This window comes from Sorex fumeus, unplaced genomic scaffold, assembly GCF_029834395.1.
Source record: "Sorex fumeus unplaced genomic scaffold, SorFum_2.1 ptg000107l, whole genome shotgun sequence".
Taxonomy (NCBI): Eukaryota; Metazoa; Chordata; class Mammalia; order Eulipotyphla; family Soricidae; genus Sorex; species Sorex fumeus.
This window is the reverse complement of record NW_026606164.1, coordinates 285,813-312,297: the sequence shown is the minus strand read 5'-3', so window position 1 is coordinate 312,297 and position 26,485 is coordinate 285,813. Positions and strand designations below refer to the sequence as shown.

General features: G+C 57.2%; 1 protein-coding gene across 2 annotated transcripts; it reads right to left on the bottom strand.

Moving 5' to 3' along the window:
- Positions 1-26,485, bottom strand: NUB1 (negative regulator of ubiquitin like proteins 1). 2 transcript variants are annotated; one of them, XM_056134790.1, is made up of 15 exons: positions 26,379-26,485; positions 24,732-24,849; positions 16,541-16,708; positions 14,773-14,831; positions 13,213-13,283; positions 10,309-10,491; positions 9,736-9,827; positions 7,354-7,460; positions 3,151-3,337; positions 2,554-2,661; positions 1,716-1,868; positions 1,180-1,326; positions 600-692; positions 327-516; positions 1-234 (listed from the first exon to the last, which is right to left on the bottom strand). In XM_056134790.1, exons 1-15 carry the CDS (start codon positions 26,456-26,458, stop codon positions 56-58), a joined length of 1,935 nt encoding a protein of 644 aa, XP_055990765.1. In that variant the 5' UTR covers positions 26,459-26,485; the 3' UTR covers positions 1-55. The 2 variants fall into 2 exon arrangements, with proteins under 2 accessions (XP_055990765.1, XP_055990766.1); XM_056134791.1 differs by lacking the exon at positions 26,379-26,485 and adding an exon at positions 25,262-25,281.

Genomic DNA, 26,485 nt, shown 5'->3' with positions numbered 1-26,485 from the left:
AGACTTAAGCACGGGATTTATGAGCAGCGGCTTAGTACTGATTTGGGTTCAGGGTTTAGTTTTTCTTGGCGCCCGACTTTATGTTCTCCACGTAGGACAGGTACTCTGCGATGATGATCTCCTCGTCCTCCAGGGTCGAGTCCAGGTAGTCCTCCTCGTGCTCCGGGATGTCCTCCAGGATCTCGTTCACGGCCTCCGTCTCCATGTCCTCGTCCGTGGAGGCGCTGGATGTCCCTGCGGCAGAGCGCGGGGCGCGGCGCCTCACCTTCCTGGCCCGGCCGCCGGCCTCCCCCGCGGGGCCACCCCGGGCGCCCCCCCAGACCCACCTGCGGAATCCGACGACGAGGACGGGGACGTGGAGGGCGTGGAGGCGGCGTCGTCGCTGGGCGCCAGCTGCAGCCCCGGGGGCAGGCTCCCGCCGTTGTGCGCCAGGGTCTGGGCCGCCAGCTGCACGCTTCCCCGGAACGCTCGCAGGGCGGCCTCGGCGGCCCCCGCCTCGAAGCCCATGTACACGAGCTGGGGGACGGCAGGACACGGCGCTGGCACCCACCAGCCCTCGCGGAGCGCCGCCCCAGCCCCCGCCCCTGCCTCCCACCCACCTGGTCGATGCTCTCCTGGGACGGGCTTTCTCGGGGGCTGCTGTCAGAGTCGGAGTCACTGAGCCACCACATCTGGGGGTTGCTGAGAAGGATCTGGGACGGGGAGATGAGGCACGGCCCCGGTGAGGACAGGACAGGCAGAGCGTGCTGGGCACCCAAGGGCTCCCAGAACCTCCCTCCCCCCCACTCCCACCCCCGAGATGCGGGCACAGGACAGGGCGCTGGACACGGTGACACAATGTCACCCGCAGCCACCCGGGGACTGACAGTCAAGCGACCTGCGGGGAAAACCCTTCCCAGCAAAGACCCCGGGACCCCCACAGCCGTATGCCGCTGGCTGTGCCCCCAAGCGGGCCTCTCCATGGCTCTGCTGGCTGGCAGGCACCCACTCAGGCCCCCAGCACGGGAGTTGCACCCCAGTCCAATCGCACAGGCCCCACCAAAGCCCCCGCCTGCTCCCTGGAGAACCATGTTCTCTGTCCACTGCGCGGTCAGCCCCCTAGCTCTGCCACATGCAGCCTCCCCTCTGGCCATCTGGGCTCCCCGTCAGGGTCTGCCAGGGTCCCGGGGGGGGCCGCACCTTGAGGGCGGCGTCCAGGTTCCCGCTGGCCTGGTGCAGCGCCTGCTTGGCGGCGCGCAGCGAGTAGCCCATGCCCTTCAGGGAGTTGATGCTCTCCAGGCGACGTCTCTTCTTCTCCTTCTCCTCCCTCCTGATCTGCGCCAACTCCTGGGGAGACAGACAGTCGGGTCTGGGCGGAGCTGCCGAGGGCGGAGACGGGCTCCTGCCACCTGGCACCGGAACTGGCTCCCGGGGACAAACCCCCCTTCCGGGGTGGGTTGGGGGCGCTCTGTGCCGCTCACGCCTTCACAGAACCACCAGGAAGGTGGACCAGGCTGCGTGAGGGCAGCCCGGGGGGCGCCAATGCAGTCCCCACCCCCGGCAGCAAGGACCTCAGTGCTCGCTGGACCGAGGTGGCTTCAGGTCCCCGACTGCGCCCCGGGGTGATGTGGACACGGAACCCCACACGGCGGAAGCCGCCGGCAGGGCAGGAACAAGCCCTGAGCGGGAGTGAGAGACACGCAACCCCCTGCGCCGGGCCCTCCAGGGTCACGCACCTCCCTGCGGCTGGTGATGTGGGCAGCCGCGTGGCCCACGTTGCCCTCACATGCCCTCAGGCCCAGCCGAGCTTCCTGGGCAGTGAAGCCCAATTGCAGCAGGTCGTGCACCTTCGCGGGGTCGATGTACAGCTCCTTAAACAGCTGCCGCGCCTGCAGGGAGACACCGGGGCAGGTTCAGCAGGCAATTCGGAGCACGTCACCCCGAAGTCTGAGGTCTGAAGGAAGGCGGTGACGGGCTCCAAACGGGCCTGTCAGGACAGAGCACACGCCCCGACGACAGCCCACAGACTCCTGTTAGGACAGAGCTCACGCAGACGCCTGCTCACACGCTTCCTGTCAGCGACACAGCACACGCAGGGACACCTGCTCACAAGATTCACTGTGACTCGCTAGAAGAGGAGGTCAGGGCATCTACGATCACTTTGGTTTTTGCTTTTGGGCGACACCCAGCAGTGCTCGGGGGGCTTACTTTGTGCTCAGGAATCACTCCGAGCACACTCAGGGGACCAGATGGGGCGCCAGGGATGGAACCCGGGCCAGCAGCGTGCAAGGCAGGCACCGTCCCCGCTGTCCTACCGCTCAGGCCCCATCAGATGTCTCTGTAAGGCAGCTCTGGGCTTCCACTGCGCACATGGCCTCACGCCCCCCCCCCCCCCCCAGGGGCTGAGTAGCCAGATGGGTAGTGCCGAGGGGTGAGTGACCCCAGGTCTTCCTGACTCTGGGTCTGCAGCGACACTCCTGCTCACCGCCCGAGTGAGATAAGGCCGTGACGGGGCCACCACGGGCCAAGCTGCGCCCACTGTCCCCCAGAGATGGAGTCGTGGCCCTCTCTCACCTTGTTCAGATATTCGCAGGCCTCTTCTCCGTTTCCACTGTGATAATTGCGGATTCCTTGAAGCAAGTAAAGTCTTAAGAACAGGACCTTCTCTTTCCCGCAGTTTCCCTGGAGTTTTCGGGGGAGAAGAGAGACGGTCTCACTGCCACGCCAGGCTGAGCCCTGGCATCCCCAGACACCCTGGCTGGCCAGCCCTGGCCAGCGGGCAGCTCCCCTGGGATCTCCACTTCTGCGGCAGTGTCGGCCTCAGCCCATGCAGAAGCAGCAATGCCCAGCTCCTGACCCCTGGACGCGGCCCTTCTGGTCAGCAGGGAACCAGGACACCCCAAGGCCAAGGGCCTCTCCTGCAAGTTCCCCGCTGCCCAGCAAAGCTGCCCCTGAGCTGTTCTCACTCGCCTTCACTGTCTCTCTCCGGACACCTATCGCTGGCCAGTCTCTCCCCTCAGGGGCCACGCGCCACACGGGCTGAGGGTGTGACTGAGGAGTGTGCACCCGAGGAGGCTGGTCGGCAGCTCCCTTCCACGCATGACCTGCACCAACGGGCCCCTCCGAGAGCCACGGATGCGGCAGCTAAACCAATCCCAGCGACAGACGTACTTTTATGTGGACGAGCCGCTGGTGATTTTCTCCATAGCAATTCTTAAAGCATTTCTGGGCCAAATTCAGTTTTCTCTCTGCGTCGTCAAGGCATTCCAGTTGTTCCAGGCGGAAGTAACACCACACGATGTCCAGCTGGAGCACCGCATAGTTATCTACCGTGTCCAGGAGTTCCCTGCAACACTCACTGGGAGAGAGACAGGAAGTGACATCACCGCCGTGCCAGAAACCCCCGTTCCATGAGCCACTTGGTTCTTCTGGGGCGTTGGTGGTGTCTCCCCGCCCCGAGACCCAGGGCTTGGGGCGAGACACGCTCACCTCCAGGGGGGAAAATAAACCCAGTGGACTTTGGGGCCCCGTGTTGTCCTCACTCCCACCCACGTGGAAGCAGCTCCTGCCCCGGCTGCCAGTTTCATCTCTGAGGAAACACCCGTCTTCTCTCCAAGGACGGGGGCGTGGAGCCCCCTGCCTGGGTCCGTGGTAACAGCCCGGAGGTCCCGACCGTCTCTCCTCAGCTCTCCCTGGAGCTGCCAGCGCGAGAGACCCCAGCACGAACAGAACTCTGACCTGCCACTCGTGCCCATCACATCAGAGCTGGGAAGAACAATCCAGAAAGTGGCCCCGGGAGCAGGGCGGTCAGAGGCACAGGAGGCCGCTTGTTTCTGTCTACACAGCGGTGGCTCCGGTTCAAGTGGATCCAAACCCAGGTCTCGGGGCCCCACAGCAAGGTCTGAAGCAGCCTCAAGCACCGACAAATCCCAGTGGGTCTGTCCTCCCCCGGGTCCGCCCGAAGGGGAGGCTGTTCTTGTGGGAACAGTCTGAGCCCCGCTCCCCCGCTGGCCCTCAGAATCTGCTGGGAAAAGAAGACCCCCAAGGGGCTGAGTCGGGAGGAGCCACAGGACAGCGGGGAGGGTGTGGCCTGGCACCAATCGGAGTTTGATCCCATGAACCCCCACAGGGTCCCCTGCGCCCGGCCAGGAATGATCCCTGAGCCCCGCCGGGTGTGACCCCCAAAAAAACAGAACAAACGAGCCAGCAGGCCCAGGACGGCACAGAAAGCCGAGCCCACACAGGAGGGCCCGGGAGAGCACAGAGAGCCGAGCTCACATCTGCACACAGGCGGGATGCGGTCGTCCCTACACCACCGGGCATGGTGCCCGTCCCAACAAAGGGCCCCAAAGGAAGTGGGCTTTGTCGTGAAGGCCTTCAGGCAGTGGCTGGGGGTGCCTGAACCCAGGGCACATGCAGATGCCCACGGGGCCCAGCAGAGCCTGCCGAGTTTCAGATTCACTCGCTTGTTTGCTTTTTTTGGGGGGGCCACACCCGGCAGTGCTCAGGGGTCTCTCCTGGTGGGGACTGGAGGACACCTGGGGTACTGGGCACTGAAGCCAGGTGCCCCCCTTTCGCTCTGGCCCTATGGTCACATGTCGCTTCTTCCCACCGTTGCACTCACGGCGTCTCTCCAGCCCTGAGCCACGAGCACACACGCAACTCCTTCCTCCTCCTTTCTCCCTCCTCCATGACCTCCAGCCTCTGGGGCCTGAGGCTGGCTGAGAAGGGGCAGTGGCCTGGCCCCGGGCTCTGGAGAAAGCAGCTACAGAGACTCGCTGGCGTCCCACACAGCCAGGGAAGGGGTGGAAACGCCTCCGGTTGGTCAGACACAGCCAGGGGGAGCCCGTAGCAGCCACAGACAGACACAGACGCTGGCGGGCCTCTGGCAGAGCAGAGCTGCCCACCCCGGCTGCAGCTCGGGGCCCCAGGGGCCAGTAGGAGCGGGGAGGGGCAACAAGCCCCTGTGGAATGAAAGAGAGGCCACACCCCGCAGGGCCAGCGGCTGCGGGCCAGGGATGGCACTTGGTACACGGCAACACTGGCACCAGCCTGAACAGAAGCAGAAATGCATCAGCCCAGCGGCCTGGGAGAGCAGCGAGACAGATGAGACCAAGGATGACACGCGGTGATGCTGAGACACATGCGGCCAAGCCTAGTCGAGTCGCGAGAGGAGAAGACCGGGCCCCAGAGCAAGCTGGGGGGAACTGCTCCAGCCCTCTGGGCCGCCTCCCGAGCCGGGGGACACCGGCGCTCCTGCCGATCCGGGGGCCTCACCCACAGCGCTGCCGCTCGCTCCGTGCCCTGGGGGTCCCTGCTCTCTCCCTGCCCATGCTCCCACTCTGGAGTTCTGAATCTGAAGAGACAAGTCATGCTGGCCCCCTGGCCCTGCCCGCAGGAAGCTGGAGGTGGCCTGCATGGGGAGGGAGGGAAAGTCTGGGACAGAAACGCCGCCAGGGGCGTCCCTCTGGGTCCAGCTGTGAGTCTCTCCCTGAGCCGAGCAAGCATCCAGCGAGCTGAGCTGAGAAGCAAACCCTCCGAAAACGGCACAAATCTTCTCAGCAAGACAATGGTGGAGGGAAAGCTGCCTGCCCAGGTGTCAGGCCGGGGTGGGGGCGGGAGGGAACAGGCACAGGCTGGACGCTTCGGGGAGGGACTCTAAGTGCTGCGATCCACAAGGCTCAACAGAAGATAAACTGAATCCATCACCCTCTGTTTCCCAGGATGCCGTCGTGACATGGGTCAACATCTGTGAGACTTTCCGAGCAAGCTCGCGCACCCTAAACTGAAGGGCAGTTATTTTTACTCCGTGGCACCCTGAGGTCTACAATTATTTCAAGAATTTGTCCAGGCTACTGAAAACTCCAGGCTTCACGGAGTCGGGGATGGGCGACCTCCCCCACCTCCTGGTTTGGGAGTCAGGCCCAAGAACTGCCGCTGGGCACCACTTAAGCGCAATAACGCCATGATTCAGAGACTCACAAATGAATCTCGAGAAAGCAGTGTGCCACAGAGATGCCTCTGGACACCAAATATTTAAAAAATTTCAGAATTCCAGGAGTGCGCGGCCACTTTTCGTCCGTACCACATCTTTTATTATTCATAACAAGCAATACAAAATAAATTATCTAGCATCTGCCTATGGGGCAGGCTTGGTTGGTGGTGGGAAAATTCAAAATAATGGTGGTGGGGGGCTGGAGTGATAGCACAGCAGGTAGGGCGTTTGCCTTGCACACAGTCGACCTGGGTTCGATTCCCAGCATCCCATATAGTCCCCCGAGCACTGCCAGGAGTGATTCCTGAGTGCATAAGCCAGGGGTGGCCCAAAAAGCAAAAAAAAAAAAAAAAAAAAGGTGGTGGGATTGGTGTTGGAATGTTGAATATAAACAATTACTGTGAACAACTTTATGAAAATAAAATTAAGAAATTAAGAATTTTTAAAAAGGCATTTGTCCAGGCTAAAAATATCAAGAAATATTCATAGCAATGAAGTAAGTTCAACAATCTTGCTAAGGGCTAAGGGCTAAAGTTGAATTTCAAGTGTGTAGAAATTCATTGTACTGGGCCCAAATAACAGGACAGTGGGAAGGGAGTTTCCTTGCACGCACACAACCTGAATTTGATCCCCAACACCTCATATGACCCAGGAGTATTACCAGGAATTACCAGGAGTAATTCTTGAGAGCAGAGTCAGGATCAAGTGCTGAGCACTGAGCACTGCCAGGTATGGCCCAAAATTAAAAAGAAACAGAAGGAATACTGAGGCATAACTACTTACAAAAAGTGGATTTGGAGAGGTGGAGAGACAGAAGCAGGGAGGGTGTTCGCCTTGCATGCAGCCAGCCCAGGTCTGGCCCTCAGCACCCCGTATGTCCCCAGAGCCTGGGGCACCACCAGGCATGGCCCAAAAACAAAAACTGGATTTGGAGAACTGAATATTCACATCAGAGTAAAAACCATCCGGTGCTTGGGGGTAAAGAGATAATCCAGTAGGTAAGGGTTTGCCTTGCACAAGGCAGAGCCAAGGTCCATCCCCAGCACCCCACATGGGTCCCGAGCCCACCAGGAGTGACTCCTGAGTGCAGAGCCAGGGATCAGCCTGAGCACCACCAGGTGTGGCCCCCAAAACAAAACAAATCAGGAACAAAACCCCATCTAGGACAAGGACGTGTCTGCAGAGGTGTCACCCGTCACAAAAGCCAGACAGTTCCCTGACACCCATGTTTCTGACTCCTTACAGGGACCAGAGTGATTCAAAGGAAAGAAACAGGCCTCGGTCAGCCTACCCCACCCAACCTGGGGAAACCGAAGAATGAGGTGGGGGTAGGAGGTGCAGGGGGCAGCGGGAACCTTCACAAGTACAAACGTGCCTACCAGAAGTATCGGTCAGCGTCCAGCAGGCACGGCAGGGCTATCCCGTACTCCTTTCTTTTCAGGAAGGCTCTGCCCTTCTCGTGGTATCCCATAGCTAACATCAGGGCCTGGGGAGACACGGAGCCAGGAAGACATCACTTTCAAGTCTCGAATCAAATTACAAGCATAATCAATGTAAAGAAACCAAATTAAGAAATAAAAAAAAAAAAACTAAGCACAATCATGACTAAACTCTGTAGGTGAAAATTAATGAAAACAGGCTGGAGTGATAGCACAGCGGGGAGGGCGTTTGCCTTGCACGTGGCCAACCTGGGTTGAATTCCCAGCATCCCATGTGGTCCCTCGAACACTGCCAGGAGTAACTCCTGAGTGCAGAGCCAGGAGTAACCCCTGTGCATCACCGGGTGTGACCCAAAAAGCAAAAAACAAAACAAAAAACAAAAAACAAATTAAGGAACACATCACTAAGAGACTCATTACACACCAAAACCCCAACACCCCACTAATGAGCCTGACGGCTCACAACAAGCGTTGTGCCCTTTGTTCGTATGTTTTGATCCAAACACAGTACTGGAATTCTTAAGACTAAACAACAGCGTCCAGAGAGACGGCCCGGGCTCCGGAGCCTCCTTGCACGCGGTCGTCCCACTGATCCCTGAGCAGAGACAAGGAGGAACAGGCCTAGGCCGCTGGGTGGGGGCCGAGGGTCCAGCCCCCTCACACACACACACACACACACACACACCCCACTCACTTCACTTTCCAGTGTTTTGGTTTTGGGGTCACACCCCGTGATGCTCAGGGATCACTCCTGGCAGGGCTCAGGGAGCCAGAGATGGAGGCCGGGTCAGCCGGGTGCAAGGCCAACGCCCTCCCCGCTGTGCTACTGCTCTGGCCCCACTTTCCAGTTTCAATCAAGTTTTGTTAGAAGCATTTGTCAACTCTGGAATTTCCAAAACAATTTTTAAAGGGTGATCCAAAGTTGTGACTATTTTTGCTTGGGGGCACCCCCTGCTGTGTGCGAGGGCTTCCTCCCTGCGGGGCACGGCCTCAGCATGCAGAGTGGCCCGCAGCCTGGGTGAGCTTCCGGCCCAGGTCAGGCTCCGTTTGAAGCTACACCTGGCAGTGCTGGGGTTTGAGCATGGGCCACTGCCGCAATGTCCAGGTCCCAGCCCTCTGAGTACTTTTTTTTTTTTTGCTTTTTGGGTCACACCTGGCGATGCACAGGGGTTACTCCTGGCTCATGCACTCAGGAATTACTCCTGGCAGTGCTCGGGGGACCATGTGGGATACTGGGAATTGAACCCAGGTTGGCCGCATGCAAGGCAAATGCCCTACCCGCTGTGCTATTGCTCCAGCCCCACTCTGAGTATTTTTTTTTCGCTTTTTGGGTCACACCCGGCGATGCACAGGGGTTACTCCTGGCTCATGCACTCAGGAATTACTCCTGGCAGTGCTCGGGGGACCATGTGGGATACTGGGAATTGAACCCAGGTTGGCCGCATGCAAGGCAAATGCCCTACCCGCTGTGCTATTGCTCCAGCCCCCCTCTGAGTATTTTTTTTTCGCTTTTTGGGTCACACCCGGCGATGCACAGGGGTTACTCCTGGCTCTGCACTCAGGAATCAGCCCTGGCAGTGCTCAGGGGACCATATGGGATGCTGGGAATCGAACCTGGGTTGGCCGCGTGCAAGGCAGACGCCCTACCCGCTGTGCTATCGCTCCAGCCCCCCTCTGAGTATTTTTAAATGAGCTTTACAGAATCTAATCTGGTGAAGGTGTTTCTTAAAAATGGACGTGACGTGATCACTTAATATGTGATTGATGAGCAATTAATCAATCATTTTGGAAGGTCGATCCACTGACAGCTCTAGTACAAATGTTTCGTAAGCCATCAATGCATTTACACTCACTTATACACGCTTGCACAGAAATTAGGGTTCTGATAAGAAAATATTACTTCTGTGAAAAATGAATAAACAAAACCCAACTTCAATCCTTCATTTTTGAGTGGATCCCTCACAAAGACAGAACAGTGAATTAAAATGAACTTGCTCCGTCCCTAGAGGTCTCGTTATCAGGAGTGACTGAGCCCGCTCAGGAGTGGCTCTGGGGTCTATGGCATAGAATCCTGCCCAGAGCAGCTGCCTTCGGGTGGTGGGGGTCGGAACAGAGGGGGACCTGCTCCCGGAGGCTCCCCCATGCAGCAGCCCCCAGGAGTGGACCCAGCCCTCGCAGGGGCCCGGGAAGGCTGCAGGCAGGGGTGGCCCAGCTCAGGACGGGGCCAGCTGAGGGCAGGGAGACGCGGGAAACCGAGGTCACGGCTGCTGGCAGGCAGGGGAGGGCACGGAGCGAGCCTTCGGGCGCAGACCGGGCACTCACTTTCCTTTCCGACGGCGGGATTCGGATGGACCTGCCCGTCTGGTTGGCGATGTCCAAGTACGGAGTGGTCTCGGGGTCCACCACCATCTCGGCTGGAAGGGAAGCGCGTCGGATGGAGGGGCACGGGTGGAGGGGGGTAGGAAGGGGCAGAACGGACCCGCGGGGGAAGGGGGGGTCACGCGGGGGTGGGCACCTCTCTGGGGGGGTGGTGGGCGGGTTGCACACCTCTCTCAGCTTGGGTGGGCGCAGTGGTGAGCAACTGGGGGGGGGGAAGGAAGGGGGGTTGTGTGCAACTCTCTCAGTGGGGGCGGCACCTCTGGGGGGAGGGGCGGGAGAGGGTTGCGGGGCGCGCATCTCTCTCGGCTTGGGGTGGAGGTCCGAGCCGCAGGAGGATGGGGGGGGGACACCTCTCTGGGGGGTCGGGGGCGCGCACCTCTGGGAGAGGGCTGCGGGGCGCGGGGGCGGGGGGCGGGGTGGAGGGCTTCAGGGCGCACACCTCTCTCGACTGGGGGGGGCGGGGGCGCGGGGCTCGCACCTCTCTCAGCTGTGGGGGGAGGGTTGCGGGGCGCGCACCTCTCTCGGCCAGGATCTCCAGGCCCCTCTTGGTCCTCTGGATCCGCCTCTCCTTGAGCTCCGCCTCGCTCTGCTCCTCCTCCTCGGGCTGCAGTTGCCTGCGCGCGTCCTCCTCCGAGTGCTCCAGCTCCAGCACCATGGCCTTCACGTTGTGCGCCACGCCCTGGCCCTCCAGCGTCTCGTCTGCAAGGCGCGCGCGTCACCCACCGCACCCGCACCGGGTGGTCGCCGGCCACCCCCCTGACCCCGACTACTCCGGGACGCGCCTTCTCTCCGCTCTGCAGCCAGTTACAGGAAACTAAGGTCGAGTTCGCCTTTTCTTTTTTGTTTTTTTCCCTTTTGGGGTCACACCCAGCGACGCACAGGGCTTACTGCTGGCTCATGCACTCAGGAATCACTCCTGGCGGTGCTCAGGGGACCATCTGGGATGCTGGGAATCGAACCCGGGTCGGTGCCTGCGAGGCAAACGCCCTCCCCACTGTGCTCCAGCTCCAGTTCAGGGCCCACCTTTTCATCTGTTTTATTTTGTTTGTTTTGCCTGGGGACCACACCTGGTGGTGCTCAGGGGTTACTTCTGGCTCTGCACTCCTGGGGAGCCACGGAGGACCATATGGGGTGCCAGGGTTTGAACCCCCATCAGCCATGTGCAAGGCAAGAGCCCTCCCCAGTGTACTTCTGCTTTGGCCCCTGTAAACTGATTTTTTACGAAACAAGGGCCACCCTGGCAGTGGAGGAATCTGAGAGCCACCTGGGCCATACTCAACCGTGCTGGCCACAGGGCATCAGAACTAGCCTTGGGGCTTCCAGCACGTTCCAGGCCAGTGGCCACTCAAGCCCCACCCCCAGGCTGAAGATAGGTTTCTAACTAATACTATGAGCTGCAAACTGATAAAATGTGGCCCAGCACATTTGTGGAAAGCCTGTTCTCCTATTTTTCGTTTTAAAGTTGACAATCACATTAACATTTCTACAGAAAACTAAGATCTAAGGAGAAAAAGCAAGGCCCATCAAAGGTCTTGATGAAGAAAAGCCAGGATGCGCTCACCGTAAGAAACAGAGTGATCGCTGGATTTCAAAAATACAACGGGGGGGGGGGGCTGGAGCGGGTAGGGCATTTGCCTTGCACGCACCCAACCCGGGTTCAATTCGGAGCATCCCATATGGTCCCCTGAGCACCGCCAGGAGTAGTAATTCCTGAGTGCAGAGCCAGGAGTAACCCCTGTGCATCGCCAGGCGTGACCCAAAAAAGCAAAAATAATAATAATAATAATAATAATACAACAGGGGGGTCTGGAGCAATAGCATAGCAGGAAGGGCGTTTGCCTCGCTCGTGCCGACCCGGGTTCAATTCCCAGCACCCCACAGGGTCCCCTGAGCACCGCCAGGAGTAATTCTTGAGTACAGAGCCAGGAGGAACCCCTGAGCATCGCAGGTGTGACCCCAAAAATAAATAAATAAAATGCGACAGGGCTGGAGCGATAGCACAGCGAGTAGGGCATTTGACGCGGCCGAGGTGGTTTTGATTCCCAGCATCCTATATAATCCCCCGAGCACCGCCAGGAGAAAATTCTGAGTGCAGAGCCAGGAGTGACCCCTGGGTATCGCTGGGTGTGACCCCCCCCCAAAAAAACATTAAAAAAATAAAAATACAACAGTCGACAGTAATATAAACTATCAGGGCCAGCGTGACAGCACAGCAGGGAGGGCGCTTGCCTTGTTTGCGGCCCACCCGGGTTCGATCCCCAGCATTACATATGATCCCCGAGCCCCGCCCGGAGAGAGCCCTGAGCACGGCTGGGTCTCACCAAAACCCGGCTGAGCTCTGACTGGGGAACGAGCCACACTGAAGGGGAGATGCAGCCGGCACAGACAGGAACCTCCAAAACCAGAGGCCCCACGAGAGCGCAGGGGTCAGCGGGGGACATGGGGGCATCCGGGCTGCAGCCCCGCCTTTCCAGCCAGCCTCTGCGCACAGACTAAGCTAAGAGGATGGAGAAGACGGGGCCGGTGTCCCTGGGGCTGGTCACAACCATCAGTAACGTGATAAGCTGCCGGGCTTGAAGTCACCAAGGCTCCTGCCAGGGCGGCGCCCACCCAGAACCACAGCAAAGAGGACAGGGGCAGTGACCATCCGCACGGACCCTATGCCTTCACCCGTCCCCCACCACGGCCAGAATGACCTTTAAAACACGAACATAGGGGCTGGAGCAATAGCACAGCGGGGAGGGTGTTTGCCTGGTGCGCGGCCAACCCAGGTTCGATTCCCAGCATCCCAGATGGTCCCCTGAGCACTGCCAGGAGTGATTCCTGAGTGCAGAACCAGGAGTAACCCCTGAGCATTGCCGGGTGTGACCCCAAAAAAGAAAAAAAAAAAAAACCATGAACATGCTCCTGAGTCACTCCCCACTTCCTTCAGGAAAAACGCTCCAGCTTGACGGAGCTCAGGCATGGGGGCACCAGCTCGGGCCGGGCAGCCTGCTCGCTCGCGGGGGGCCGGACCTACTGAGCAGCGCCGCTCTGGCCCTCACCAGGGGCCCTGCCTGCTCCCTGCCCGCCGCAGCTCTCGGCTCTCAGCAGGGATGGCCGCCAGCAAACACCCGCAAGGGCTCCCTCGGGCGCTCACTCTGGCTCTCTCTCCTCCCCCAGAAAGACTTCTGGAGCCCACCCTCTCTCAGCGCCCCTCAGCTGTGTTCTGACACTCTTGACCCTGAGGGTCCTTCTCCCCCCTGGCACCGAGCAGGCAGCCAGCACTGGTTGCACATCTGCCTGGGGGGGGCGGTGTTTTGGCTCTACTCTGAATTATATATGTAAGAAAGCCAATCTTGGAACAGAGGGAAGAGTGAGGAAACCAAGTCACGGTTCCCGAATCACCTTGGAACGCTCAGGCGCTCCGCCGTGACTTACCGAGCTGCAGCTGTTTCTTATTTATGACGATTTTGATATAATTTTCTTGAAATCCAAATTTCTCGGCGATCCTGTAAAAGAGACGAGTAGGAACTGGAGGTGACGTCACTGACCACCAAGAAGAGTCCCCCTGTGAGGTGGAGGTGACCCCCAACACCTACAGCTCCCAGAGCCCTGCGTGGTCCATCAAGCCAGTTCCCTGGGCAGCTGTGGACACAGAGACAAGGCCCCAGCCACACTTCGTGCTGCTCCTCGGGGCCAGAGAGCACGCCCACAGCAGAGCTGGCGAGACCCTCCTCTCCACCCCGAAAGGGCTGTCCCCACCGCCCACTACCTACCAAGTGAATGACACCTGCTGACTCCAGCCCAGAGCCTAACAGATGCCAAGGAAGCAATGGGCACAAGCTCCTGGCCTCCCAGAGCAGCTGCCCCCACACCCAGACACGCCCGCGGGCCAGGCCGCAGCTCAGCTGCTGGGCACCCGCCGCGGACTGTCCGTGTGAGGCCCTGCCCCAGGAGCAGCATCCAAGAGAAAACACGCTCTACAGACACATGCGTGCATGCACAGACATATCTACACACACGCATTCATTCATACATTCATACACACACACGCACACACACACACACACACACATGTGCGTACATGGATGTATCTACGCGCGGGCTGGCACGACAGCTCCAATGGCAGATGACAGGTTCTGCACGGAAGGGGGGGTGCACCAGGCTCCATTCCCAGCCCTCAGGGACCCCTGGCACTGCCGGGAGCGTCTGCCTGAGCACTGAGCGTCTGCACACCAAAGGTGTCGCCCAAAAATAAAAATCACAACTGAAAACCACAACGACACAGCAGCCCTGCCCCGCAGGGTTTATAAGCACCTCTGGAAGCGACTCCTCCCCTAGGAGGAGTGGGTGAGCCCCCCAGAAACAGTGAGAATGAAACACGGGAGAGAGTCCCAGTGCATGACCCTGGTCTCGGCACCACACCAGGGAGAGACACCAACGTACAAGCAAGGGTGGGCGGAGAAGCCCCAGCACCCCCGGGTACCCCCCCGCTCCCGAAGCCAGAGCGCCACGGTCCGTGACAGGTGGGTCCCCTTCCCTCCTCACAGATGGACCGACAGCTTGAAACGGGCTGGACGCGCCTGGCCGGGAGTCGAGCCAACTCTCAGGCACGAGGACTACGCCCCGCGCGAGTGGCCCAGGGAGCGGCAGGCCAGTTCCTCTGCGTGTCCCGCGAACAGGCCCACGGGGGCGGCCGTGGCAGGCCAGGAAGGGAGAAGCTGGGAGTCAGCAGGTCCTGCCGGGCAGAGCCTCTGACACCCGCCCGCCAATCTGTCCTTCCCGTGGGGCGGTCCGGAGCCACCTGCGGGCGCCATGCCTGGCTCTGGGCTTGGGGGGGCTCTGAGCAGTGCTCGGGGGTGACGCAGAAACCAAAGCAGGGCGTCCTGCATGAGGCACGTGCATCGCCCGCTGAGAGCTCTCGGCCACCGGCCTTCGTCCAGGGCAGGCGGAGACCCAGGCTGTGGCGTGAGGGCCCAGCGCCCCCTTCATACTTACTTTGACCTCAGTTCCCTGCCAGTGACATGCAACCGCGTCTCCAACAAGTTCTTCCTATCCTACATAAAATAAGACAGAGACAAAAGGACTTCCATCGGGACCTTCTGGGCTGTGACCGTGTAAAAAAATTCCACAAGGCATCAGCTGACGAGACGGAAACAAGCCTGGAGGGGAGGGGCTGGCCGTGATGCCAGGATCTCACAGCAACAGGCTCAGCAACAGGCATGCTGGTCACTGTGCCCACGCGAAGGGCAGGAAGCATGGGGCAGACGCTGGACGCTTGTCCTGCTGCGCAGAGTGGAGCTAGAGGAAGTCCCAAGTCCCTGGGGACAGCTGGGACCTGGTGGGGCTCCACTTGGATGCTAACCTTGCCGGAGCGTCCAGCCTGGTGCCCAACTGCCCAGGTACTAGCACAAAGGAGGTCCACAGATGGCCAGAGCCCCTGATAGTCTCCAGCTGGCTTCCCAAGACACATGGACAGTTTTTTTCCCCCCTTTTGGGTCAGGGGTTCCTCCTGGCTCTGCACTCAGGAATCACCCTTGGTGGTGCTCAGGGGACCCTATGGGATGCCAGGGATCTAACCTGGGTCGGCTGCGTGCAAGGTAAACACCCTCCCCACTATACTATCAACTCGGCCCCCACACGGACCGCCTTTATCTTGTCCATTTCCCTCAAGAACTTTAGCAGGTCTGAGATACACCGTGTCCATCACAAAGCCCACTGTGGAAGCCTGCCAAGCATCTCTGCGCTCAACAGAGGTGACCTTGGCCAGTAAGTGGAGCCTGCCAGACACCACATTGCAGGGGCATGGCCGGGCTACAGGCAGCAGGCCCGAGTCCCAGCCCTGCAGGGCTCCCTGAGCACCGTGGGAGCAACAGGGTCAGAACTAGCCCCTGAGCATCACTGGCTGTATATCCAAACCCTTAAAAAATAAGAAAATAAGCAAAAACATATTCTGGTCGGGGCCGGAAGTAGCATGTGGTTAAGGCATTTGCCTCAATGCAGCTGACCTGGCTGATGCCCACACCCACGGGGCCCTGGGCACGATCAGGAGTGACCCCTGAGCCCAGAGGAGCCAGGGGAAGCCCCTGGTGCCCTCTGGCCTCCTGCATCAGCGGCTCTGGGGGCCTCTTGCTTGTTCAACGTCAGGGTTGTCCTCCTGGTCCTCAGGGCCCCCAGTGATTCTTAGTTGTTCTCTGGAGTTCATCCCAAAGCTCTTCCGTCACCTGTTGGTTGGTTCTGAGGCTTCTCACACCTCGTCCCCTGCTCCCGCCCACTGTCCTCCCCGACTGTCCCTCTCGCAATCATGGGTTGTGACTCAAAAGCAAAAAATTAAACAAAACAAAAAGCCAAGACTTTCAACAGGGGGCTGGAGCAATAGCACAGCGGGTAGGGCATTTGCCTTGCACACGGCCGACCCAGGTTCAATTCCCAGCATCCCAGAGGGTCCCCCAAGCACCACTGGGGGTAATTCCTGAGTGCAGAGCCAGGAGGAACCTCTAAGCATCGCCGGGTATGACCCCCCAAAAAAGGACTCTCAACAAATAAGAATACAACACACAGCTTTGTGACATTCTGGTGTACCAGAACTACCTCCTCAGCATTCCAGGCTAAGAATCCAAAAAATTCACTTTTAAACAGATAAAAATTCAATATGTAAAGAGAAATGAAGAATTTTAACTTTAAGTTACACTTTTGAAACCAATCTGGTGACTCCACTAAGCTACTCAGACAATAGCGATTAAGTAAATTTGGGAAAGTTACTCACTTTTCTTAGCCTCGAAGGTAAAAATACCTCAATTGTAGCAATTCCTGTCGTTTTATAGTTTTCATTTCCCGTGCCACGCTCAACTGCTTTACAACGTATTTCTTCTATTATCTTTTCCACCTCACTCTCGCAGCATTCGAGTTTGTCAGCATACTTTCTAGCAAGGTCCTATAAGGAAAAATCAGAAACTCTGGATCAATGCAAACAAGACAAAGCGGCGAAGCAGGCAGGGGCCCTAGGGTCCCCGCTCGGGGCAGCGCCGTCCTGACTGACCAGACAAGCCGTGGGCGGGGGTCCAGTGACTCTGTGAAACACGCGGCAACATGCAGAAAACAGTCTAACGGTCACAGCAAGTCGTTAGACAATTCACATTATGGGCACTTCGTGTAAAAAGGGTTTCCAGGGAGAGTTTCAGAACTGGGAAGGGGACACGCTCAAAGGACTCGTGCACAAAGGCCTCTGGAGTCAGCCCTGCACAGGCCCCCACGCTGCCAGGTGCGACTCAAAGGGAGAGGAAGAGGAGGAGAAAAGGGAGGGAGTGAGCAGGGGCCAGAGCGACAGTACAGTGGGGAGGGCGTTTTCCTTGCATGTGGCCAACCGCTTCAATCCCATATGGTACTGTCATGAGTAATTCCTGAGTGCAGAGCCAGGAGTAACCCCTGAGCACTGCTGGGCGTGACTCAAAAAGCGGGTGGGGGGGGGAGGGAGAAAAAAAGGGAGTTAGGAGGTTAGGGTGACGAGAAGTTGAGGCAGGCTTGCCTTACGCATGACCAACCCTGGTCTGAATCCCAGAACTATATGCCGGGATCACTCCTGAGCGCCCCTGGGTGTGGCCCCAACCCTCTCCACCCCCCTTCTAGGAACGAAAGCTGCAAGTGATTCAAAGGGGAATTCCCTCAAAGCAAGAGAAGAAAAGGAAAGAAAAGAAAAGACTTAGAAGACTTAGAAGAAGGCTTCAAAAAAGGAAACCAGGGACTGAGGAACAGCCCAGCACGTGGCCGGCCGGAGTTCAATCCTTGGAATCCCGTAAGGTCCCGCAAGCCCTGCCAGAAATGATTCTTGAACACAGAGCCAGAAGTAAACCTGAGCACTGCTGGGTGAGGCCCCAAACCCAGCCAACCACACGAACAACAAAAAACGGAAGTGACCCAGTTACTATGTCAAGCGAGACCACCACATCCCCTCCTGAAACGGTATTTGCATGAAGGGGTTTTACATCTCCCTAAACAGCTGAAATACCAGATCTCATTATGTGTGCGACTTTGTAGCTCTACGAGGTGCTTGAAAACAATGTGTCAAGCGCACCTCCCACCCCAGTCCCGGAAGACACCGCAGCGCTGGAGATCTCTCTGGGCCCCATACGGAGCCAGTTTCACCCCACACCCCAGATGGAGCAGGTGCAGTCTCCCCGCCTACTCCAGATGGAATCCCCGCGACTAAGAGCTTCCACAAGCAAGGCCCAGGTATGCAGGTGCCAGGACTAAATCCCCAGGCCCCATGGAGGCAGAGGCGCTGGGCTGTCCCTCCCTGGGTCCCCGGGTGCCATCTTAGCACACCAACGGCCCTGGTTGAGAAACTCCCAACTGAATCCCAAAATGAATCAGTGCCCTATAGAGACGTCTCTGGAACCCAACCATTTACAATCTAGAATTCCAGAAGCGCACGGCGGCTTTCGCACAATCTCTCATGATATTCAAAATGAGCAATGGAGGGGCTGGAGCGATAGCACAGCGGGGAGGGCGTTTGCCTTGCACGCAGCCAACATGGCCGACCCGGGTTCGATTCCCAGCATCCCGTATGGTCCCCCGAGCACCGGCAGGAGCAATTCCTGAGTGCATGAGCCAGGAGTGACCCCTGAGCATCGCCAGGTGTGACCCCCCAAAAGAAAAATGAGCAATGGAATATAAATTACCTAGCGTCTGCCCCAGGCAGGCGGGCTTTGAATGGTGGTGGGAAAATTCGAGCAAAACATAATGCCCCAAAGCAGAGGGGGATTACTGAGGAAACCGTCTGCCATGGAGGCAGGGCAGTGGGGAAGACTGGGGACCCTGGTGGTGGAGAATGTGCCCTGGTGGAGGGATGGGTGTTCGATCACTGCATGCCTGAATCTCAAACATGAAAGCTCTGTAACTGTATCTCACGGTGATTCAGTTAAAAAAAAAAAAGACATGTCAATATGTATTTGACAGAGAGATTCTGACAGACATAAAACTACAACGAAAGCAGAATGTTTGACCCGCTTTTTACATTCTTTTATAGGGGTGATCTCCAACAGTGCTCCCGGCCCCTCCCAGGGACGAGCAGGACAAAGGCCGAGTGCAAGAGTCCAGCTGAGCTGGTGCTGGCAGGGGCGCCAGGACACACCCGCTACCCCTGAGCGACCTTCCCAGAGAACATCAAACTAAATGAAACCTGGCGAGGGTGGGGGCTTGGGTGGGAAGGACTGTTGGCTCGGGGCTTATCCTGGCTCCGTATTGAGGACTCACTCTTGGCAGTGCTGGGGGACCATGCGTGCTGCTAGGGGTTGAATCTGGGATTGGCCACATGCAAGGCAATCACCTTACCTGTGTGCCCCCTCTCCCGCCCCACCCCCAGAATTACGTAGTTTTCTACATAATCATATGGGGAACAACTAGCAGGATGTTCCAGTACATTTGATGCTTCAAAAAAACAATATTCAGAGTCTGGAGAGTTAGCACAGAGGTTCAGACACTTGCATGCTGGGGCTGGAGGTTAGTACAGCGGGGAGGGCATTTGCCTTGCATGTGGCCGACCCAGGTCCAATTCCCGGCATCGCATATGGTTCTCCAAGCACCTCCAGGAGTAATTACTGAGTGCAGAGCCAGGAGTAACCCCTGAGCACTGCTGGGTGTGACCCAAAAAAAAAAAAAGACTAGGATTCTAGTTCACTCCCAGTCCCTCATGGTCCCCAGATTCCCACCAGCGCTCACTCACAAGCACAGAGGCAGGAATAGCTTGAGAACTGCCAAATAAATAAAACAGCCCCCAAACAAAATAGGCCACAAACTTGAGCCAGGGAGACTGCGCGACGGTCTGAGCCCCGGCTTTGCATGCACAAGGCCCTGGTTCAGCTACACGGTCCTTCGAGCATGGAGCCGGCAGCAGCCCCAAGCCCCAGTGGGCAGAGCCCAACATAAATAAAAGCCAGTTTCTGAAGGTCTTTTTGGTAATTCAGAACTTTCAAAGCGACAGTATAGCAGGTGCTTGTCTTGCACGTAGCTGACCCAGATTCAACCCCCAGCATACCCTATGTCCCCCAAGCCCTGCAGGAGTGACCCCTGAATATGGTCAGGAGACCCTGGGTACAGCCAGGCGTGGCCAAAGAAACCAACCAAAAAAAGAAGAAAACTCAGGAGGGCACCAGAGCCATCGAACAGCACCTATAGTGCCTGCCTTGCACGTGGCCGACCCAGGTTTAATCCCCGGCATCCCACGTGGTCCCTCAGGCTCCGCCAGGAGTGACCCCTTGAGTGTGGAGCCAGGGGTAAGTCCTGAGCACTGCTGGGTGTGGCCCCAAAACAAAACTAGAAAAAGGAAAAAAAATAAAACAGAGGATGTTATCCTACAAGAGGAATCTATTTTTATCTCCAGAAAGAAAAACATTATTGAAATACTTGAAACACATATATCCTCTAAAATGTTCTTTCTGGAAATCTCCAGAATACTCACTGAAGTATTTCTTTCCTCAGACACCAAGTGCGACACCAACTGAGTGTCCCCGAACCCCCCCATTCCCTTGCGCACCCCCACACCAGGCGCAGGTCAGGGGCTCAGCCCCCTCGCCCCCGCCTTCACTTCGAGCACCCAAGCACCAAGCATCTGGTCCCAGGAAGCCCACGCTAGTGTCCAATTCAGCCACAGTCCAGCCCCTCTGTCCTGCCAGCATCTCAGTGATTTGCCAGAAGCCTCCACAGGACCCACTGAAGACCGCTGTCAAGAATACACACCAACACGGAGGTGCAGACACATGCCCTGTCACACACCTGGGCCCTGCAGAGACGTGTCCCCGTGTAGTTCCTATGCCCCGCCTTGCCAGCAGCCGGCAGCGTAGCCGCTGAAGTCTCAAAATCCCCCAACACTCATCACCTATGGGTTTTTATGGATGTTCCACTACAAAAATCTGAGCAAGTCAGTCACTGCTGCCAGTAGCCCCGGAAGGCCTGACCTGAGCTTCCAACCAAGGTTCATCTTGGGAACCCCCCAAACCTGAACCCGCCGCCAGAGCTGCTGGGGAAAGTCCAAAGGACTCAGGAGCTCCGTGCCAGGGACTCTGCCCCAGGCGAGACCAACAGATCTTATTAAGCCACACCTGGTTCAACAAGTGGAGAAGGACAGAGACGGGAGAAAAACAAAGTCAGAGAGACAGCGTAGCGCAAAAGCCGCGGGCTGTGCACATGGCCGGCCTGCGTTCGATCCCCGGCTTCCCATCGGGTCCCCAAAGCTCCGCTCCACCAAGAGTAAATCCTAGTGTAGAGCCCAGGCAACCCCTGAGCACATCACTGTTTCGTTTTCTTTTTTTTTATTTTATTTTTGGGTCACACCCGGCGATGCACAGGGGTTACTCCTGGCTCACGCACTCAGGAATTACTCCTGGAGGTGCTCAGGGGACCATATGGGATGCTGGGAATCGAACCCGGGTCTGCTGCGTGCAAGGCAAATGCCCTACCCGCTGTACTATCGCTCCAGCTGCATATCACTTGTTTTAAGACAGCATGATCCTCTGTAAGATAACATTAGGCTGGTCCTTTCAGCCTTGTCCAGGGAACTTAGGTTTACCGGGTTACACCCATCATGGTGCTCCCATTCCTTTGTTTATCTGTAAACTCTTCTCTGTGCTCTCCTCCCCAAGAAGTTAATCATCTTTTTCCGTAATCAGATTCTGTTAGCTCATAAAATGAGGTCCTTCTAAGAACACGGAACTTGAATTGTAAGTTATGTTTCTTGCATAGTTTACCTTAAAGCAATGTCCTTTCTGTATGGACACAGGAAGACAGTTAATATGCTTTTGTAACTTGGGAGTTAATTAACTTCAAATAATATTTACTCCTAGGCATCTGCTTTCTCAACTCAGTTGCCCTTAGTTCCTAGTTCCCCAAAAGCAGGGTCCCGACAAGGGACTGAATGGACAAGCTGTGAGCAAGCTGTGAGTTACCCTGGCATTGAAATGGGCCAGGCCAAAGCACCACAATATTCAACTATAAGTCAAGAGCATGGTCATGGACAAATGCTGTCGTGATCCAAAAGTAACAACAAGATTAGGACCCTACTGGGGTTAGGAAGTCTAATCTGGCCCGAGGACTGTGGTCTGGAATATATAATGAGATGTCCTCAGGAAGAACCAAACTTTTAAGTTTGATATATCTCTTACTGTGCTCATACAGAATGAATTTGCTAGAAATACTAGAAGTAAACTTACCACAACTATTTAAGTGGATTACTAGCTGAGGAAAGAAGAAAGTGACACATCCGGGATGGGATCCCCCCCTTAAGCGGATCTCCTAGTAATCTGGAGTAATCTCCTTCGGTGAGATTTTGTCCTTGAGTTTATCTCCTGGGGGAGTGGCCTTACGTCTCTTTGTTGATTTGTTAATGTTCAACCCCACCTTTGTGTCACCACCCCACGTGACTGCTATAGAAACTAAGACTGTAAGAGTGGGAAGGGGGGAGTCAGAATTCGGGGATCTGGGATCTACGAGTGAGGGGCAAGGAAGGAAGAGAGCGTGAGATGGGAGACGAGAGACTAAATGAACAGCACCTAATCGGCAACCAGCTTGGTCCTCGTTCTTCCTTCGCCTGCCCATAGCCAACAGCCATCCCGATCCAGTCCATACACAGCGGCTGGAGAGCACCGAACGCAGGGGACGAGAGAGAGAGAGAGAGAGAGAGAGAGAGAGAGAGAGACCTCGAGAGCCCGCGAACACATGCGCTCATCACATCATCCTTCTGTGTGTGTATTTTTTACAACCCTCAAGGCAATTCTTAGTCCCTGATGAATGTCATGTTACTGATCATAGAGCATTCAGGCTAAGAGAATTAGAAGCTCATGCTAGAATATTCTAAAACTAGACATCTATATTAAAAAATGTCTCTCATCAGTAGCAGTACTATAAACCATAGAGCAAAAACTTACTGAAAAAAAAAAAAGCACCTCTCTTAGAGGCAGACTGGGGGTGGGGGTGGGGGGAGGCCATGGCATCAGTGGTGGGGGGGGATCAGTATTGAAACATTATATGCTTGAAACCCAAACATAAAGAGCCCTGTAATTTCACGTGACTAAATTTATAATTAATGTCTCTAGCTGGCAAAACAGGTAAACTTTAGATTCTAGAAATTTCACTTAATAAAACTCTGCCGGGGGTCCAGAGCGATAGCACAGTGGGTAGGGCTGCCTTGCATGCGGCCGACCTGGGTTCAATCCCCGGCATCCCATATGGTCCCCCAAGCACCACCAGGAGTAATTCCTGAGCGCAGAGCCAGGAGTGACCCCTAAGCATCGCTGGGTATGACCCAAAAGCAAAAATAAATAAATAATGTAAGCTGTAAGCTATAAGCTGGTCTCCCATTGTTCATCGATTTGTTCGAGCGAGCCCAATAACGTTTCCATTTTGAGATTTGTTGTTACTGTGTTTGGCATACTGAATACGTCACGGGTAGCTTGCCAGGCTCTGCCGTGCGGGTGAGATACTCTCGGTAGCTTGCCGGGCTCTCCGAAAGGGGCAGAGGAATCGAACCCAGCTCAGTCGGGCTGGCTGCATACAAGGCAAACGCCCTACCGCTGTGCTATCACTCCAGCCCAAATAAATAATAAAACCGTGCTATCTGTGTATACTGTCAAAAACCAGGGCTTGAGCTAGGGATGCCCTCAGTGGTAGAGCACTGGCCTCGAACTCTGAGATCCGATCGCCAACAAGAGCCACAGACCCACTGAGGGCTGGAGCCCACGCCTCGCACGGGAGGGCTTTGAGATCCACCCCTCCACTACACAGAACTCGAGCACTGCCGGGAGCACCCCACCCTCAAACAATCAAACATTAAAACATCTTTGACAAGTGTTAGAAAAACAAATTGGGGGTCAGAGTGATGGTACAGCAGGGAGGGCACTTGCCTTGCATGCAGCCAAGTGGAGCTCAATCCCTACCACCACATACGGTCCCCAAGCCCACCAGGAGCGATCCCTGAATGCAGGGCCAGGAGAAAGCCGAGAGCACAGCCAGGTGCGCCCCCAAACAAACATATGTGTACAGACACACACACACACGTATATTGTGGGAAATGAGTAGACAGGCATAGAGTAAGAACAGTTTTGGGAGGGGAGGGTCCCCTTTTCCTAACAGACACGGGACGAGACAGGAAGGACCTAGAACCCAGTGGGCTGCTCTCCAAGCATGGACCTCACTCGGGCTGACTGGCCCTGGTAGCGCTAAGGGAACCAGCTAAAAGGAGTTCCCAGGTTAGTAACTGTGTGTGTATGGGGGAGGTCAGGAATCGAACTGGTGTTGGCCCTTCCTGCAAAGCAAGCAAGCACTTTAAGCCCTTCACTATCTCTGGCCCTGCCCAGGTTGATGACTTTATGGAACTATGAGGGCTACTATAAATAGAGAAATTAACTAACATTCTTCTTTGAAACTTAGTCAAGGCAAAGCAGCTTGTCAGTTCCTAGTAGGAAGGATACTTACTTACACTAACACTTTGGTTACAGCAAATGTTAACAGTTTAAGGCGCTACCCTGAGGCTATACTCGGTGGTCAAGTCAGAAGTTTTCATGGTTGGGCCAGACAGTGCAGGGGGCAGGGCGCTGGCTTCAATTCCCGGCACCACATATGGTCCCTGGAGCAGTGCAGGAAGAGACCCTGAGCACAGAGCCCTGAGTACCACCAAGTATGACTCCAAAACAAATACATTTACATGGTTGTGTCTAAAACTTTCTGGTGACTTCAGAGTCTTATTTATCAAGAAGACTTAAAATGGGCTGGAGGGATAATACAGTGGATAAAGCACTTGCCTTGCAGTGCCCGACCCTGGTTCAATCCCTGGCACCCTATATGGTCCCCCAAAGTTCTGACAAGCGTGATCCCTGAGCACAGAGCCTGGAATAAACCCTGAGGACAGTCCCCTTCCCCCCACCAAAAAAAAAGCCGTAAGAAGACAACATGTCTTAAAAGGAAAATACCTTCAATACCAAACCAGCTTCTTTATTTTCATCTGTATATGGTGGTTTCCAAAGCTGAATTCTGTCTTCCCTTAAAAACTGGGTCAGTTTTGCTTGAAGATATTTCTTTTGCGCCATCCTTGAAAGCAAAACAGTTCATCATTGAGCGCCTCCCTGCAGCAAGGGGTTTATAATAGTTCCTTGTCTACAGAACAAGCAGCCCTTGGTCAACCCTCCTTCTGGGTTTTTCCTGTTACTTTTCAGTGAGGTTTAACCAGCTGTACCACCCCTGAAATATACCTACTAGGTACAGAAACAGGGATTGCGCAATTGTATCCTGTTTTAAAGTTGCTAATATCTAGAAAAGGTTATGATACCTTTTTAGCCTGTTATTCTCTAACCTAAAAACAAGTGAAGGATGAAAGTACAGAACTTTTTTCCAAAAGGCATTCAACAACAACAAAAAAAGTAAGAATCCTCTGATATTTTGGTTCATTTGACACGACCAACGACCTTACTAGGTAAACTTAAATACTAGTTTGAGCACGAACCTTCATAAATGCTCTCTGGAGGCCAAGCTCTTAAAACTACAAAGTGTCCAGCCCTGGGCAGCAGGGAAGACCCAAGCCTGGGCCTGGGAAACGACGCTGCCAAGGTCACAAACCAGGCAGGGTCCTCGGCGGCTCAGGGTTTTGTCGTTCGTCGGTCCTGGTGTCCCACGGGCCAGCACCCAGCGGTTCTCTCCGGCTGACCACTCCACAGGGAGTCGTGAGACCACGACAGGGCGAGCAAGTGCCAGGTGGCGGCAGGGGGCCCACGGCGAGGGCGGTGGGCAGCGACTCACGGCGCCGGCCGAGGCTGCAGCGCAGGCTCTGCGCGCGGGAATCCCGAGCTCAGTGCGGACACGACCCCACCGAAGAGCACCCGACGCGGAGAGGCCCCACGCACCGCCCCACCACGGGGAGGGGCCAGACCGCTCCAGGGCAGAAACCGGAGCCCAGCGCGGAAGCCCCGACCGGCCCGCAGCGCCGCGCTTCCTCTTTCCGCTCTGCGCCCAGGAGCGCGGCGGCCTCGAGGCCCCCACGCGATCCACGCGGCCCCGCTCGGCACACAGTTCCAGGCGGCCGTTTGTGCGGACAGGGGGGACGCGGGCGCGGGGGGCCGGGAACCCCGCGCCCCCGACACCGGCGTCTCCCGTCTCCGCGCGGGGAAGCGCACCGGTGCCGCGCAGGACCCCGGCCCGACTCGCGCCCCAGCCCCGACCCCGGGGGCGAGTGGGCACGGGTCCCCGAACCGAACCACGGTGCGGGCCACCACCGTGCGCGCCACGCCCACCGTGGGGTCCACGCCCCGGGGCGCGCCCGCGCGGGTCTCACGCTCCACCCCGGGGGGCAGCGGGTCAGCGGGGCAGAGCCGCCTCCCCGCCGCCTCCCCGCCGCCCCCGGCCCGGGCCTCGGGCGGCCACGCACGGCCCCCCGGCCTTTGTGTCCACGCCCCGCAGCGCCCCGCAGCGCCCCGCGCCGCCCACCCGGCCCCGGGAACCGCCGCCGCCGCCGCCCCGCCGCCGCGCCCCTCCGCGGGGGCCGGGCCGGGCGCGCCGGGGCCGGGGGTGCCCGGCGGCGCGGCCCCGAGGGGCGTCCGGCCCCGGCCCCCCGGCCGCCGGCTCACCTGCGCCACCGTCGCGCCGGCCGCGACCCGCAGAATGCCCGGATGCGGCGCCCGCCGCCGCCGCCGCCGTTTGTTTTCATTCCGGGTGAGCCGGCCCCGCCCGCGAC

What these genes read in the sequence shown, in the direction of transcription:
- NUB1 (XM_056134790.1), bottom strand. Translation starts at nt 26,458, where the DNA reads ATGAAAACAAACGGCGGCGGCGGCGGCGGGCGCCGCATCCGGGCATTC. An exon ending in TACCTTCGAGGCTAAGAAAA is followed by an intron (nt 14,832 to 16,540) that starts GTGAGTAACTTT and finishes TATTTTATGTAG; the next exon opens with GATAGGAAGAACTTGTTGGA. An exon ending in CTCGTCGTCGGATTCCGCAG is followed by an intron (nt 235 to 326) that starts GTGGGTCTGGGG and finishes GCTCTGCCGCAG; the next exon opens with GGACATCCAGCGCCTCCACG.